The sequence below is a fragment of the Natator depressus genome, chromosome 2 (genome assembly GCF_965152275.1).
Source record: "Natator depressus isolate rNatDep1 chromosome 2, rNatDep2.hap1, whole genome shotgun sequence".
NCBI lineage: Eukaryota > Metazoa > Chordata > Testudines > Cheloniidae > Natator > Natator depressus.
Window position 1 is genome coordinate 234,531,218 of NC_134235.1, and position 18,854 is coordinate 234,550,071.

The 18,854-nt window shown below is 40.0% G+C and overlaps 1 protein-coding gene across 6 annotated transcripts in view; it reads right to left on the minus strand.

Annotated features, from left to right (window-relative positions):
- The window catches only part of ARHGAP12 (Rho GTPase activating protein 12), a 142,404-nt gene that overhangs the window by 47,308 nt on the left and 76,242 nt on the right, over positions 1-18,854 (minus strand). For 4 of the 6 annotated variants that reach the window (XM_074946185.1, XM_074946182.1, XM_074946183.1 and 1 more), the window contains 2 exons: positions 10,092-10,232; positions 8,160-8,240 (listed from right to left, as the gene is read on the minus strand). In XM_074946185.1, coding sequence (XP_074802286.1) covers positions 8,160-8,240; positions 10,092-10,232 — 222 coding nt within the window. The remainder of the gene's footprint in view (positions 1-8,159; positions 8,241-10,091; positions 10,233-18,854) is intronic. The other 2 variants (XM_074946187.1, XM_074946186.1) reach the window with 1 other exon arrangement.

An 18,854-nucleotide genomic window follows, 5' to 3' on the forward strand; every position in this document is an offset into this window, starting at 1 on the left:
AAGAATTATGATCAAGTACCTTTACATTTTAATGCACTTCATCAACAAAAAACGAGAAGAGCCAGCACCATGTGACAAGCCAGGTCTCTGAACCATCAGCAAGTGCTCCATGGACCAAAGTTTGGGAACCACTAGATAGCTATAGTATAGGTATTATGACAAAGTTCCTCCTCTGCCTTGGTGGGTCTTGTGCTTATTGGTGGATTTCCTTGCCTCAGAGGTTCACAGCAGCCCTCAGTTTGGCCACTTTCGTGGCTCAAATCTGCCATTCACTCAGTTAGCCTCATCACTGGCCAGCATGGGGAAAAGGAAGAACAATCCCCGCAGTCTCAGACCAGGGACCTTCCCCTCTGGTGGAACCCACAGTCCAGGTCAACTCCTCCGGTATCAAGTAGGGAGTTGAGGGGATGGAGGAATGGGGGGAACCTGGGCCCGTCCTCCACTCCGGGTTCCAGCCCAGGGCCCTGTGGATTGCAGCTGTCTACAGTGGCTCCTCTAACAGCTGTGTGACAGCTACAACTCCCTGGGCTACTTCCCCATGGCCTCCTCCCAACACCTTCTTTATTCTCACCACAGGACCTTCCTCCTGACATCTGATAATGCTTGTACTTCTCAGCCTTCCAGTAGTACGCCTTCTCACTCTCAGCCTTCCAGTAGTACGCCTTCTCACTCTCAGCTTCTTGTGCCTCTTGCTCCCAGCTCCTCGCACGCACCACAAACTGAAGTGAGCTCTTTTTTAAACCCAGGTGCCCTGAATAGCCTGCCTGTCTTAATTGATTCTGGCAGCTTCCTGATTGGCTGCAGGTGTTCTAATCAGCCTGTCTGCCTTAATTGTTTCCAGAAAGTTCCTGATTGTTCTGGAACCTTCCCTGTTACCTTACCCAGGGAAAAGGGACCTACTTAACCTGCGGCTAATATATCTGCCTTCTATCACTCTCCCATAGCCATCTGGCCTGACGCTGTCACAAAAAGCATAGTAGTTTTCTTAATTCTAAAGCTTTATATACTGCTTGCTGCAAGAAGTAGACTTGATGAACCAACTGATTTGGTAATGCAAATTCTGTGTGCTTATGCTACAATCAATTTGAGGCAGGTTCCACCCAAAACTGAAATCTTATGCCATTACATAAAAACCACCACAGAACACCATCTCAATTTATCCTACTTTTCGCCATCAGTTTCCCTACACCATCATGGAGATAGTAAACACAATTTTCATGACTAGGTAGGAATTCTCAGTCTAACTACTGTATATACATTAAGGCCATGTCAATATCGTACAGAACTGCAGCAGCGCAGCTGTATCGATACAGTTCTCCAATCAGCATAAAAAAACCTCTGCGAGCAGCAGAAGCTATGTTGGTGGAAGAAGCTCTTACACCGGTGTAATTTTTGTGGCTCAGTGGGGTGGTTTATTCACACCCCCGAGTGACAAATTATGCCAGTGCAAGCTGTAGAGTAGACAAAGCCTAAAAGTAACCCGGCCTTGTTTCTGTTCTGTTAATGTGGTACGGCTCAAGGCTGTGTTCTAGCCCATTTGTGCCTATTTGTAGCAGTTGTCCTCATTCTTATGTAGATGAGGCATCGGTCAGTTTCTCAAGTTTCGGGGAGAGCATTGGTTCCTCTTTCTAGGTCAGAAAGTCTTTCCTCCTAAGGACATCTATAATCAGATGAAAAGGAACTGGACACAGCTTCATTGGAAGAATGGGGACAGAGTACGCAACAAGGTTTTCTACATGGCTGGCTCATTAAGCCTGCCTCTGAAAGTCAGAGTGAGGGATCGTTTTCCAGGATAGGTTGTAGATCAAACTACAATACCCACCTGGGGAAGTGAGGAAACAGACTGACAGACAGACGGGTACCCAGAAATCACCTACTACAGGACAGGCCCAACAAGGAAAACAACAGACCACCACTGGTCATCACGTATAGCCCCCAGCTAAAACCTCTCCAGCATATCAACGATCTACAACCTATCCTGGAAAACGATCCCTCACTCTCCCAGACCTTGGGAGGCAGGCCAGTCCTCGCTTACAGACAGCCCCTCAACCTGAAGCAAATACTCACCAGACCACAGAAACACTAACCCATGAACCAATCCCTGTAGCGTACCTCGTTGCCTACTCTGTCCCCATATCTACTCTAGTGACACCATCAGAGGGCCCAACCACATCAGCCACACCATCAGAGGCTCATTCACCTGCACATCTACTAACGTTATATATGCCATCATGTGCCAGCAATGCCCCTCTGCCATATACACTGGCCAAACTGGACAGTCCCTATGTAAATAAATAAATGGACACAAATCGGACATCAGGAATGGTAACATACAAAAGCCAGTAGGAGAACACTTCAATCCTCCTGGACATTCTATAACAGATTTGAAAGTAGCTACACTTGAACAAAAAAACTTCAGAAACAGACTTCAAAGAGAAACAGGAGAACTAAAATTCATTTGCAAATTTAACACCATTAATTTGGGCTTGAATAGGGACTGGGAGTGGCTGGCTCATTACAAAAGCAGCTTTGCCTCTTCTGGAATTGACACTTCCTCATCTACTATGGGGAGTGGACTACCTCCACCCTGATCATATTGGCTCTGTCAACAGTGGTTCTCCACTTGTGAGGTAACTTCTCTTCATGTGTCAGTATATTTATGTCTGCATCTGTAATTTTTCCACTCCATGCATCTGAAGAAGTGGGTATTTTTACCCACGAAAGCTTATGCTCAAATAAATCTGTTAGTGTTTAAGGTGCCACCGGACTCCTTGTTGTTTTTGTGGATACAGACTAACTCGGCTACCCCCTGATATTTGAGATTTCAGTTTTTCCCACTGTCCCACAAAAAAAGATAATTTTCTGACTTGCAGAGATCTACTGCTGTTAAAAGTGAGATCACCACTTCAACCGTCTCTGAATCCAAATTCTTAAGTGACTTCCACCAGTTCACTGGTGTGACTTTCCTTAAATCATCATCAGCAAACATATTTCTTGAATGGTTCTTCTTCCCAAACTGGGTCTCTTTTACAGCCTGCTGCCATTACAGGTTTTCCCTTCTAGTGAGAGAATGGTATGGTAGATCTCAAATCAATGAAGGCTACACTCGGAAAGGCCTCAAGACTTCTGGAATATGCTGTTCAAACAATTTCACTTTTCTTTCTACTACCTGTCCCTCCCTTCTCACATTTATCTCCAGACTTCTTCTCCTTGTCCAGATCTATTCCGTGCCCAACAGTCTTCTATTCATTGAACTTTTTGAAACTTTGCAATTTTAGAGAGGTAAAGGATTGACTCTATGTACACACATTTGCAGAGGGACAATAGGGTTGAGGTCTGTTATTTCTCACCTCTATATATTATTTATTTTAAAACATTTCTGCTGTTAACAAGCATGTTATCTCTGGAGACACAAATCCACAGTTTGAGAACTGCACTAAGCATCTCTGATGGTATCTTCTAGACTAAGCTACTATTTTTAAGCTCTAGATAATGATTTTTGCAAAAATTTCTTGTTTTCATTAGCTAAACTATGAACGGTTACTGTTTTTGCAGCTATTTCAATACACTGAGACAAACCATTTAAATTGTTTAATTGGAAAGGTGTATATTATACCATTTCTTGATCTCCTCATATTCTTACCATTTTTAATTTTGCATGTTATTTTCTTAATGTTACTTGCACTTTGTTCTGCTTTTACATTTTTCAATTTTAAGTTGTGTGTAGTAGACAGGACTTAGCATTCATTTGGCAGTACTGTGGCCTCAGACAGATGATCACAGGTCTGAGTTTCAAAACCAAGATTTGGACTCATATCTAATGCTGACAGAGCAAAGCTAAGAAGTGAATAATGGACTGTTGGTCTAATAAGGTATCAAAAACTGAGGTCCTTTTCTTGTGACTCTGCTGTGTGTGGTGGGGGAAGGAGGAAATTGATGCTGTGTTAATTTCTTGACAAAAGGAAGACTATAACCCAGTTTTTATGGTCAATATTCATACTTTTAAATTTTCTAAATATCAAAAACTGTGTGTTAGCTCAATGTTTAGAGACTAGAGTGATGGAAAGACCTAGGAGAGTCTCTAACGCACAATAGATCTTTTCTTTCACTCCTGTTTCACTTATTTTGTAATTCTCTCTCATTTTTGCTTTCTTTGACCTTAGTCTATGTTTCTTAACTTATTTTTATTTTAATTGCTTCATTTGAGGGATATAGGACTCAGAGCTGGTCAAGACAGATCAAACAGTGGTCTGATTTTGTATAATAACTATGTTCCTATGCCAGTGCGGGATGAAAGACTGGGAATGCATGTTGGAAATATGTCTGTTAGTCTCAATGTCCCCTTAACTTCTACTTGATGGGGAAAGAATTGCAGCACAGTCTCAAAATTATTTATTCAGTATTTTGTAGATAGATAAAAGGAAACACTGTTAAACAATTTCTTAGACAGCTAGTACATGTCACTCCAGACTTTACATTTTTTCCTTTATAAATTGTGCCTGATGTTCTCACAATTAAAATTAAGTATTTTTAAACACACAACTCTTCATCTGGATTTTAAGCATATGCAACATTTTTCCCTACACACCATTTTAATTCCCATATCACGGCTATAAGATCCTGAAGTGGTGTATGGCAGAGGAGGGTTGAGGCTCCAGTCTCAACATGCTTTGGATATATATACTGGATGGATTAAGTGTGGAGGAGAAAACAAAAGCTAACTGTCACAAAGAAGAAAATATTAGGGCTGTCAAGCGATTAAAAAAATTAATCACGATTAATCCCACAATTTAAAAAATAAATTGTGATTAATCACACTGTTAATAAAATACCGTTTATTTAAATATTTTTGGATGTTTTCTACATTTTCAAATATATTGATTTCAATTACAACGCAGAATACAAAGTGTACAGTGCTCACTTTATATTTATTTTTTTATTACAAATATTTGCACTGTAATAAAAATAGTATTTTTCAATTCACTTAATACAAATACTGTAGTGCAATCTCTATCATGAAAGTTGAACTTACAGATGAAGAATTATGTATAAAAAAATCTCCTTTAAAAATAAAAATGTAAAACTTCAGAGCCTGCAAGTCCACTGAGTCCTACTTCTTGTTCAGCCAATCGCTCAGACAAACAAGTCTGCTTACATTTGCAGGAGATAATGCTGCCCGCTTCTGGTTTACAATGTCATCTGAAAGTAAGAACAGGCATTTGCATGGCACCTTTGTAGCCAGCATTGCAAGGTATTTATGTGCCAGATGTGCGAAAGATTCATATGTCCCTTCACGCTTTAACCATTCCAGGGGACATGCATGAATGCTGATGACGGTTTCTGCTTGATAACAATGCAAAGCAGTGTGGAGGAACATGTTCATTTTCATTATGTGAGCCAGATGCCACAGGCAGAAGGTTGATATTCTTTTTTGGGGGGTTGGGTTGTGTAGTTTCTGCACTGGAGTGTAGCTCCACACCTCGTCCCTTTCAGATTTTGGACGGCACTTCAGATTCTTAAACCTTGGGTCGAGTGCGGTAGCTATCTTTAGAAATCTCACATTGGTACCTTCTTTGTGGTTTGTCAAATCTGCAGTGAAAGTTTTCTTAAAATGAACATGTGCTATTACATGAAATATATGGCAACGTGTGGGTAAAACAGAGGAGGGGACATACAATTCTCCTCCAAGGAGTTCAGTCACAAATTTAATTAACGCATTTTTTTTTAAATGAGCATCATTGACATGGAAGCATGTCCTCCGGAATGGTGGCCGAAGCATGAAGTGCCATGTATTTTTCCCAGTATTTTTATCTCCCCAATGTGTGTTTGAATTTTCTTCCAAAGTGGTACATTCATAGCAGTGTCCAGTATCCAACATACATCATGAAGATTTTAAATTTTTAATCTTAGATTAGCATCTTTCACAGTTAACTCCTTCCAGACTCTTTTTGATGATTTTTGGTTCCAGTGATATGCAGTTGCTCTAAAGCATTTGTAATAATTTACCAAAAATGATTATAGATGAGAGAACTGGTTTATATGTATTTTTTTTTTAAAAAAAAAAGATCATGTTCAGGTGGATGTAGGACCCCACAGCTTCAGTACTATAACTTTTCAGTTGTAAAAACAGCCAAAAGTCTCCTAAAGTCTTTTCTTCTCCCACTCCTGACAGTTAAGAGAAAAATCTTTTTCCTGAAACAGATCCTCAGTCTGTATTATGTTTTACAATCCTTTACTTCCTGGGTAAATTTTGAACCAACTTCTAATAAATTGGAGTATTTCCAGATATGCGGCTTCAATTATGCTCCTGCCTTTACTCACAAATCTCTAATAGTCACTGTAAGTTATAGGTTGGGTAGTCTTAAGATCTTTTGTGGAAAACTGGTATACTAAATGACTTCTAGAATTTCAAGCTGTTATTTTAACAGTACACAGGGCACTGGGTTATGGCGCAAGATCAATTGTTCATTTGTTTACACCAAGTTAACATCTGGTAAGTTTTGGTAATTTCATACTCATTTACCATTACGCATTCTTTTAAAAGATTACATAGTTAGGAAATAATTTTAAACAGAGACTGCTTTAATTAATTAATTCTTTCCATTATGGTAGCACCTACGGCATCCTTATGCTAGTCCTTACAAACACAGTGAAAAGACCATCTTTGCTTTAAGAACTTAGAGTCTTAAGTAGTGATGAGACAACCGGTGGATACAGACAAACAAGGGAAGCACGTGTTAACAATGAGGCAATTATGTGTTTTCATTTTGGCTACATCTACACTTGGAGCTGGGGATATGATTTCCAGACACAGCAGACGTACTCGTGGTAGCTCTCATCAAGCTAGCACACTAAAAATAGTAGTGTAGCCACAGTAGTACAGACAGCAGCACAGGCTAGCCACACTACCCACAGGGTCCAGGTAGGTTTGTATTTGGGGCGACTAGCCTGTGCGGCCGCTCGCGCTACTGCTACACTACTACTTAATGAGAGCTATTATGAGTATGTCTATTCAATCTGGGAATCACCCCCGCCCCCACCCCAACTCCAAGTGTAGACATAGCCTCTGTGTACTTACAACAACTAGTACAATCAGGCCCTGATCCTTGATTGGGACCTCTAAACTACTGCATTACAAAACACACAGCACCTTGAGACACCGCCTTTCTCTACACTTCTTTAGGTAAATTTCTATTGGGTTGGCACTGTGAACTGTAGTTCTTGGATTAGAGCCAATAGTATCAATTATTTGTATAGTTCAAATCTGAAACTGAATTAGTGTGCAAGACAGAACCATTCCACTCTGTCAAAAACGCTCTGCATTAAGAAATAGTGACAGCATGCCAGAAACTCATCTTTCACTTCCTGGATTAAATTTATATTATACAAATTGACTGCTCAAAGTGTTTTTGATAAAAGCAATTTGTTCAAGCGTATAAGACTGCTAATCACTGGACTGAAGCAGTTGGTCAGTATCTATGTAATTTTTAAACTGTATTCATTAAGGATAGCCTGGTAGGTCTCTGGCTGCCACAAAATTTGGATTAGAGAATTACAGAAAAGTCTCCCTAACACATTGTGTGCAGATTACAGGAGAATTCCATTTAACTCATTAGTAATTTAGATGTCAGTATATTTTCACAGGCTTAATAAAGTTCTGTCAGAAAACTATCTTCCTAGTCATTTCCCACTTTGCTCAGGTCTCTCTTTCTTGGTCTGCTAGTACTGGTATTGCAACTTGTTTTAAAAGCTAGTTCATAGTTTCTCTCAAGGGCCTTTGATGAATATCATTGTCTATAGAGTTTAAAAAGTGAACACAATACTACTACTCATAAAAAATACTTTGAAAACCCTGCCTCTATAACAGGAATGCCAATGGTAATGTGCAGCACTACTTGAAAAACATGGTTAGGCACAGAAGTAAGATTGTCTCTTGAATTTTTAACACCATTATACTGAATTATTTCTGATTTCACATCCTTCATGATCATGAGTTTGTCTTCACAGAAAAAAAAAACAAACAAGAAATGTCAAGAATAATTAAACATGGGGCATTAGCCACTGTTGAAAGAATACATCTGTTGTGAAGAACTCTCACCACAGATTCCTGAACATTTATTGAAAGAACAACCAGTTGTCACAATACTTTTGTTTGTTACCTTTGGCAGTTCCCATTCTGATCGTGATCCATCAGCACTGTAGTAATATGGTCTACCTTGTTCATCTACATGTTTTATCCACTGTAGAAATAAATGTGACAATAGGAAGTTTAATAACAGTGACAGAAAAACTGATATCACAACACATCTTAGTTACTTTGCATTCAAGCTTGAAGACAACTTGCAAATAATAAAACTCCCTTTACTTCAGAAATGTACCAACTGTGCACCCTTTTCAATTAGGCAAAACTAAAAAGCAATGAGAAAGTAAATTTTATGTGCTCTTTTTCATTTCCAGGTCACATTCACTCTCAACATCTCTATTGTAACTCCCTAGAAAGTATAACCCTGTGATGTCACAGCATCAAGATAAACAGATTTTTTTTTAAAGTACAGTACACTGCACTCTTTTCAACGTGAAAGGGTTAAATTTAAAAGTCTGAGAAGATAATAGAGAAATGTATATAGAAGTCCTGCCACTTATCTGATCAAGCTCCATTAGGTTCCTGGTACGGCTAAGAGGCAAGTTGTAATAAGGGCCCATTTTAGAGAGATTATTGCACAAACTTATTATTGTTCTAAACCTTTAATTATTTCCTAAGAGTACTGACAAGTAATTGCTTCGGTTCCTGTTCCAGGGGACAAGCAGTCTGCAGACCCAACATCTGTAACAGTGCATGCTCACAATTTCACTGAAAAGTAAGAGCTCTTAAGGGCAAAATTCTTTGTATCAGGCCCTGATCCTAGAACAAGATACACAGGCAGGCCTTTGAAGCCAGGCAGAGTCCCTCAGAAAACACTGGGACTTCACACAGATACCCTTACAATAAATTCTTTGAGTCAGGAAATGTATTTTACTGTAAAGCATAAAGTAAAGTTATAATGCTTTACAACATATTATAGCAGAGTGACACATTCTGCAGAGCCTAGGGGCAGTTTAAAGAGAGGAAAAGCTCTGGTAGTAGTGAAATTCTGAAGTTTTTTCTGAAGTAAATTAAATTTATGACTTATTTGCAGGTCAGCTTTGAGAAACTGAAGCATTAAACATGACAATTCATATCTCCTTAAAACTACACCAGCTAAAACTCACAAAATTCAAGCCTTTACTAAAAATCTATTGTAATTTAAATTCTGCATCTTAAAAACTATTTTAGTATACAACATATTCCAGCACCATATCCATTTCAGTTACATGAAATTCATAATTGTTTCAAATAATTATTTTAAAAATAATAAAGAGCAGCGCTAACATGAACACAAACCAAAATGATTACATACTGTTTTACAAAATAGGGGGGTTATTCCTATTTTACAAATCAGGAAACTGTTATCGTGACTTGCCCAAAGTCGAAGTTAGTCAATGGCAGAAATTAGAACAGAACCCAAGTCTCCTGATACTGCTGTGATCTAGTCACTAGATTTTGCTGCTTCCCAAAGGAAGATTTAACAAGGTTATAAAAAGCAAAAGCAAAAGCAAAAGCAAAAAGTAAAGCAACTATATGTTCAGCAGGAAACAGACCCAGGGAGAGTACTATATTATCAACCCTACACAGCACCATCAAAAGAAGTGTTTCTGAAAGACAGAAAGAAGAACATTAGAATGGTAAAGAATACGTTCCTATAACATCACAAAGAGGACAGAAATATAAAGAATTGTGCAATATACATTTTTGTTTAAATTGGAGCTGATGCCCCAAATCTCACACTGAATTAGCATTAGGAAAACTCTCTCCATGGAATATTAATACAACATACATCAGAGCAAACTGTTAGTTCAGTTGCCAAAGTTGTGGACGTTTAAGAACAAAGGAAGACAGCACTGAGGAAAGATTTTCACCACTGAAAATGAAATCTGTATATTCTTACAACTAAATTTACTGAAAAGATTCTGCCAATTTAGAATATATGTGATGAGAAGAAAGGAGAATGTACCTTTTCATTAGTATAGTCATTGGTATATAAGGTTTGACCATGTTCATCCAATTCTTCTGACCAACCTTTTGGAGGAGAACCATACTGACTATCTGACTGGCTGTAACAAGAACTGTAGTCGTTTTCTTCAGATGAAATAAGCTACAAGTAGTCAAACATACAAGCAAGTTTTAAGAATGAATATAGTTCAAAATCTGAAAGATCAAAGTTTACTTGGCTAGAAATAGGTTTTAAAATGTAGAAATAATTTGAAGGGTGTTTCCACTTTTATTTAATACCGTTAAGCCAGAAAATAAATGCATCTTTAGTGTTTAGAAACTTGCCTGATTATCACTAACTAGTTCAAAGACTTTGAATTTGAAAGAGCTAGATGACATTATAGAACAATGCTAGTATTCCCTGACATCAAACATCCACTCACCAAATTATTTTGGCATGTGTCACGTAACAAAGCAGCTTCAATTTAATTCATTTTCACAAGTTCCTGGTCAGTAAAGGCACCTGAATTTTATTAACATACTTCTATTTGACATTACTGGGCTGATCCAATGGTTTAACTGCTAGCAATCCACACAGTCACGCATAAGACCTAGGGGGAGCAGACACCAGCTATTTATATCAAAATCTTACTCCTAAACTCAATGTACCAAACCCCAGGAATAACCTGAAGTCCCAGCTGTACCTGCGCTAGGTCTCAGAGCCCTCTCATTGAACAGTTGGGCACACGCAATGGAACCTAGGGTGCTCCAAATTTCCACTGGCATTCCCTGCCTCCCACCCCCACCCCAAAACTGTTGCATACCACAGTGAAAAATTCAAAGGGTAGGTGCTATGCCAGGAGCAGCCAGACAGCTGAGCACCAATATCTTTAAAATATAAGAAAAGGATCATTATGTGCAGGAGAGGTAAAAAATAGAGGACTTGGGAGGTCAATGATCAGGACATTCAGGGCATGTGGAAGAATATTTGAGCAGGCATCTCTAACTAGATCTGTCCTCCATTTACTTTTTCCATGTGATAGGGTATTCCCGAAGTCAGATGTGCCATACACCAAAAACTCCAGCATCCATCTTATCTATGACAATATAAAGAATACTGTCCCAGAATTCTAATTAAAAAAAAAAAACCTTGTCTCTAGGGAAATCAAGCGTAGATTCCTTTTTAGAGTCTCTAGCTCCCACGGCTCGTAAAAGTTTAGACTGCTTCACTCTTCATAGGAGGGGGAACATCCAGGGTTGCCAGGTGTCCGGTTTTCGACCGGAACACCCGGTCGAAAAGGGACCCTGGCGGCTGCGGTTAGCTCCACTGACCCGACCATTAGACGTCCAGCCGGCGGTGCTGTGGGTCTAAAGCAGGCTAGTCCCTACCTATCCTGGCACTGTGTTGCGCCCCAGAGGCCAGCAGGTCCAGCTCCTAAGTTGGGGGGGCCCCCCCACAGGGCTCTGCACGCTGTCCCCACCCCGAGCGCCAGCTCCGCACTCCCACTGGCTGGGAATCGTGGCCAATGGGGGAGGGAGGGTGTGGAAGCAGCACACAGAGCCTCCTGGCCCCCTCTCCCACTCTTGCCTAGAAGCTGGACCTGCTGGCTGCTTCCAGGGCACAGAGCGGAGCCAGGATAGGCGGTGATTGCCTGACTTAGCCCCACTGTGCCAATGACCGGGAGCCATGCAAGGTAAGCCTCTGTTACAACCCCAAGCCACAACCCCCAGCCCTGAGACCCCTCCTGCACTCCAAACCCCTCACCCCCAAGACCACTTACAGCCTGCACACCCAGCTCAAGCTCTCACCCCCTCCCACATCCCAACCTCCTGCCCCAGCCCAGAGCCCATACCCCCTCCTGTACCCTAACTCCCTGCCTCAACCCGCAGCGCCCTCCTGCACACCAAAACCCTTGACCCCCTCCTGTACCCCAAACCCCTCATCCCCAGCCCCACCTCAGAGCCTGCACCCCCACCCGGAGCCCTCTCCTGCATCCTGAACCCCTCATTACTGGCCCCATGCCAGAGTCCGCACCCTCACCCTCTCCCGCACCCCAACCGCCTGCCCCAGCCTGGTGAAAGTGAGTGAGGGTGCGGGGGGAGCAAACCACCGAGGAAGTGGGAATGTATTGAGCAGGGGGTGCAGTCTCGAGGTGGTCCTAGGGTGTTTGGTTTTGTGCAATTAGAAAGTTGGCAACTCTAAGCACATCATGTTACTCGACAACCCTGACAGTTAACACATAGCCGTAACAGGTTCTAAAGGGAATGGCTCCTCAGCTAGAAAGATGGGGGCCATGATACAAGGTTTTGAGAGTAGGAAATCTGTAAAGCAGGAGGAAAATGGCAGATCTTCAGCTTTTCTAGCAATACAAAACAAGAAATTAGTTTCCTAATATTTATATCTTTTAAAACAATATTAGTAATGTTGTTGCACCTGAGTTTTGTTATACCCAAAAGACCTATTTAGTTTCTTGGAGAGGGAGGTCATAGTGACTTTTCCTAAACAAGCATATCTACTTCTGCTGCATAGCTTCTCTCATTCCATTTCTCATGAGCTAATGCCTCCTACCTGTGGAATTTGGAAGCAGTCCAATGTTGTTGCTGGAGGCTCCAGAACTAAGCTCTGTCCTTCAACTTCAGGCCACCAGATTCTCTGCCTTTGGCAGTGGTACAAGTTGATAGTTCAATTTCTCCCAACAATTGTGTTTCAAAATCTTAAAGTTTCAACTAATCAAAAGTGAATGAAAATTCTCCTCACTCTCTCCTCCCCACCCCACAAGGGTCGGGTACATGGCAGTGTGGTGGTTTCTGCCACTGCCGTGCCTCCCTGCCAGACTCCTCTGTCCCCATTAAGGTATGACAGAGCTGTCCTGCAAACACCTTAATTAAATCTGTGTTCCCTACACAAGGCAGCACTCAGGCTCTACCAAGGGTGAATTATGGCTAAAAAAGCAAATCTGTTTCCTTTTGTGCAGTTTTTCTTTGATGCGTGCGTGTACTCCAAAAGGAAGTACAAGACTAATGTATAATTTTACATGAAATGCCTTCAGCATTTGCATGAGCTAGCTTCCCAAGTCAACCAAAATAGATGAGCCCTCTACAGAGTCCCTTCTGGATGCTAAAAAACAAAGCATGAAAAACCTGTAGATTATAAAGGATGCCTACCTCAAAAGAGAAAAGACCCGTACATTACACATAAACTTAACATAACATTACTTGTGTGTGGAGTTTGATGTGGGAGTTTGTAAATCACTTAAGGCTGAAAAGCCTTCAGGTATGTTTTGTCTGTCAGTTATAGTCCATCCTTAGTTCTGAATATCAAGAGCTGCACTGACAAGATCTGACAGTTAAGAAATACTAGTGATAGGCCAAACCTGATAAAGCCTTAAATACGCTGGTATCAGTAGAACGAAAATAGAGGACTGAGCGCTCTTTAGACTTTTCAGATAACAGAGTGTCTTGGCAAATAATTTAGTGCATCTATGTTCTGCTTTTGCCAAGCAGTTACTACTACCACTATGCCACTGTGGAAATACCATACATTTAAATCCCAGCAGAATACCTGTGAATGGAAGAACTCTGCTAGAACCAAGTCTCATCTATTCTACTATACAAATTCTGCCCCCATGTTACATTCCAGTTAGGCGCAAGTGTAACTATATAAAAGTTATCATCCTTAAAGATCACAGAGGCAAACTGATCTCAACTGAAATATATCTTCTTCACATTTACCATGCAAAGTCTTATACATGACAAAGGAATTTAGGTGGTATAGGTCTAAACTTTAATGCTATTCCTGTTTTGTGATTAGAAAATAAATCAAGTGAAGACATTTTAAATATTCTTTATCTGGCAGAAGCAGTTGAAGAAGTTTAAGCAAGGCTGGGCCCAGAACTGTACAAGAGACCTCCAACTCCAGGAATAACTAGGCTTCATGAGAACCCACCTCTCCCTCCAGCTGTGTGGGCTTGGAGAAAGGAAGAGAGAAACTGCAGGGGGAGCCAGACAGAGACTTAAAGGTAGCTGCAGAAGCAGGAGCTATAAAACAATAATGACAGACTGCTTTCTCCAGTTTTCACTCTTAATATTCTCATTCTCTCTCCTGTGCTGCCAGGCTGTTTGCTCCAAACCCTCCTGTGTGCTCCCTCAGTCTCTTCACCACAGCCCCATTCCATCTGCCTTCCATGCCCCCCCTCCTTCCTTCCCGCCTTATATCCTTACCATCCTCTCTTCTTGTGTGTGTCTTTTGAGCTATTCCCCTTGCTAAATTGGAGTTACAAAATTAAAAACATTGTACCACCAACCCCCATCCCACACAAAACTAATGGCACTAACATAACAATTGCAAAGCATTCTTTCGTTCCTTTCCCCAACCTTCCATCTTCTTTGTCTATTTAGAACGTAACCTCTATTTGTACAATGCTCAATGGGATCCTGTTCTGAGTTGGCTCCAAGCCACTGTTCTAATACAAATAAATAATAAATACCATAGTGAAATAAATAACCTTGTGAAAGAATGAATGGCTTATTCAGTTTGTTCAATTTTTGTTACAATTATACAGTTGTTTTGCTAAAACCAAAGGACCCACTGGATAATTCGAGATCAAACTTAAAAAGGAAAAAAAATCAAATGTTTGGTATCAAACCAATTACATTTTGGCAGGAAAGGTGGTTTTGAACCAATCTCACTTTCCTACCAACTACCTTGAGAAAATTCACTCACTTCTAGAATTGTATGCTTTCAAGTCATAGCTATTCGCTTCACACAGAATTACAGGTGTTCTTAAAAGAGAACATACAAAGTCACCTTCTCAATTCCTGTTTTTCTCTCAAAATTAAAAAAATTGGCCTATGCAACTTCTAACATTCCTGACGACACAAAATTTCCTTTCAATATTCTTTTTGTGGTTCTCAACTCTATTCAAGATCAGAGATAAAGAGCCGGTGGTTGACATTCAACAAACCAACTATCATTTTTGTAGTAGTTCTTGTAATTATGCACTATGAAAGATTCCATCTGTTCTCATGGAACTACCACAACTCCCAGAAAAAATATCCATAACAAGGATGCTACTGCAGACTCATGAAGTTCTGGATTCTTTCACTGTGTTTCCACTTACTGTTTATCTTCCCTAGCTCCATCATCCTTCGCTTGTTCATTATTTTATCTATGCTCTTAGTAGGTTTTTGAATTTCCCTTGTCCCCTGAATCTTATACATTCATAAGAATGAAGTATTTTCACCCTTCTCTCCACAATCCAATTCTCCGTGGTCATAATATGGTCTCTAAAGAGATCCCTGCATTTTTGTTCCTGTCTTTGTACAGCTCTATTGCAACTCGAGATTTACTGTTCACAGCTGTGAGAAATCTGAGAGTGACAAAATCACCAAATCCATTCCTTTGCCAGTGTCCCCCCATATCCACAATATACTTTCTACTGTTTGGGTCAGTTCAGTTTTACAAGTCTTTCACCACTTCCTAATGAGTTTAATTGTGAAAAAATTTTCAAAAGGAAATTTGTTTTTTTCCATCACTCCTAACCGTAACTTTGTGTACAAATGTATACAATTCCCTTCCCTTTACCTGTTTCAAGTATTTGGCAAAGATATACTTAGTTTTTGATCTAATTTTCAATCAGTCCCTGCAGCCTCTGATTTTGTTGCTCTTCTATGGATTACCTACAACTTTCTGCTAATGAGGTATCCAGAACGACACATTCTACTAGGTTAGTTTCTAAGCCATGTACAGAGAAACCCATGCCTTTTTCTCCATGACAAAATGTCTCTGCACGTGCAGCCAAAAGTTGTATTACCCCTTTTTGCTGCCATACTACATTCCAAGTTCAAATTTAACTCACTGCCGATATTCCCACATCACTTTACAGTCCAACATATTCACGCCGTAAATATCTGTCTTGCATTATTCTTCCTTATATATATCAACATGCATTCCCCAGGATGAATCTCATCTAATAAATTCCAACCTCCTACTTACTTTCTAGACTCCTGATCTTTAGGACCTCATGCTCGGTCATTACTTTTTTTGTGCTAAATACCGAGAACTTGTAGAAAACTTCACTGGAACTATATTTGTTTTTCCTTTGTGTCTATCAAGTTCCCCACCTGTCCATTAGAAGTGCAGCTAGGCTCTGAAACACTTTCACTTACTTTGCCTATAAAAAGGTACAGCTACATCAGTTTCTAATTATCTAAACTTTCCTTCCAAATCAAGGAGTTTCAGGACCAATAATGAGCTGATTCAATTGCCATCTGCTTCAGTATAACCTTACACTCTCCTCATATCTAAGTCACCTTACTTTTCCACTTTGACAAAATTTAAGTGGCCAGCCGTTTCTCCCATGTATACAACTTATAAATTTCCTTTTCTATTTATGCTTTCTGTTTAATATTTTGAGACATACTCATTCATTTCAGTTAGAGACCCAAATGTGTGAGAGTACAATTTTATACATCAATCTATAAGTGAAAAGGCCTTAGACTTATTATTCTACACCAATAGTATTCGGGTATACGTTTTAACAAAACGGTCTAAATCTTCATCATCTGATAAGATCTAGAACCAGAGCAGTAACATGCGTCCTATCATAGTTGACTTTTCTCAAATCTTTGGAGAGTCTCGGGTTTACATCTTTATCATACCTAATATTTTACTTAAGAAATATTAGCTGCACCCTCGATCTGATTATTTAAATTGCCATTGTATTTTACTGCTAGACATCTGCAACTCAACCACTAGGACTCAAGGGAATATAGTTGGCAATTTTGCCAGAAGATCCATCAAACATACTTGAAAAAATTCATAGTTGAGATGTCCAACATAAAGCAGATGAAAAGAGATAATTAAGCTCCCAAAATGCAAACAGGAGAAGGCCCAATGGATGCAAGGGCTGAAAATTAATACATCTGACAATTTTTACTTTCTGAAAAATACTATCCACATTATCAGGTTATAGCAGTATCTCAGAGGTTCAGAGACTGTGGAATCCAGCCACCAAGGACACAAAGGTTATTTAATTTATGAGGATACTTTGTGATTGGGAAACCTTAACCAGAACAAAGTTTACCATGCACCCTTCAGTGGCCTTAAAGCAGCGGTTCTCAAACTGGGGGCTGGGACCCCTCAGGGGGTCGTGAGGTTATTACATGAGGGGGGAGGGGGTCGCGAGCTGCCAGCCTCCACCCCAAACCCCACTTCACCTCCAGGATTTATAATGGTAATTTATAAGGAGGGGAGGTGTCCCACTCAGAGGCTTGTTATGTGAAAGGGGTCACCAGTACAAAAGTTTGAGAACCACTGCCTTAAAGAGACTGAAAACTGAACAGATATGACTGTCTGAAAACAAGTGCACAAGGATCATGACAAGATGAAGAACTAAACTTTAACCATCAATGAAATGAGGTATTCATAGCAAAAATGAATAAAATATTCCTGAGGGTGGGACCACATAGTAAGATTATGATTCAAAGGTAGGGGGAAGACAAAAGGTCAAATGCAGCTCTTTGATGAAGAACTGGAGCAAAAAGACAAGGCCCATTGTTAGTGCTGACAGTGGAAAGGAGGAAGAAAGATGGGGTGGAAAATAATGCATACCATCCACCTATTGTCAGGAGACTGCTAGAGGGCTGGTTACTGAAGAGCTACTATTTCAACCAGACTTTATTCAAAGTCCTCTTCTAGTCAACAACCTGAGTGGGAAATTTTTTTTTAAAGCTATTGGGAGAGTGTCAGAAGCAGCACTATGACATTTACAAGCATATAATCTGCTTCACTGCTACAGCCTACAGGCTCTGAGGCAGTGAAACTGATAAAATGCTTGTAAATGCCACCGTGATACTGCTTCAGAATATAGGAGAAGCAGCAGAGATTCAATCCTGTTGCGGGGTGGGCAAGGTTGGGGAAGAGGAATTATTTCTCTTTCTCCCCTTTCTCCTAGTACATTAACAACCCAGAGTCAAACTTTTGAAGCCCTCATCTTTTACATCAGGACACCAGTAACCTAAAATTTTAAATCAGTTCTCCGATTAAGTACTTATAACAAAGTAACAGGTGAGGAAGAAGCTTGTACTCAAAAAGAAAAGAAAAAGTTAAAACTGGGCACTATAAAATAAAGTGGGAGGTTTGCTAATAAATGTTTGTTTTTTCTTCCAGTCATATCAGTTTCTGAGATTCATCTAAGAGCTAGAATGGCAAGATAAAAGTGTATTTTAAAAGAATTTACAATTTAAAATAAATAGCGACACCCTCCTCCAACTAGCGTTTCCTCATTTTTCTCACTGTGATTGGCTTATTGATATGCAAGGAGAGCAGGAAAGTGGTACATGGCTGCTCAATTTGGAAAAATATGCATGTGCATCTTAGAAAGTTTTCAGGTAAGCAGAGATTTATTTATTTTCAGCTGTATTTCTAAGTAATAGGTCCCATGGATCTGTTCTGTGTCTTCAACATACCTGCAATTTTGAATGCTGCCTCCAATGCTACAAATATGCTGAGGTTCCACTGTAACAGATCCGTGGAATTTATTAAAAGATAAATTGGGTAAATAATGCATAGATACTATACACAAGGGAGAGATGGCTATATAGAAATGCATATATAGATGGAAAAATAATGTAAGAACACCCTCTTTCCAAACAGGACAAACTGCCATAACACAAAATTGTACCTGTCTTTCAGTTGAATCTTGCAATTTGGAGTCTTACAGTTCTGAACTGAGGCAGCTTCTAAGTGACCATTCAGAAACTGTTGTAAAGCACGCAAATTCAA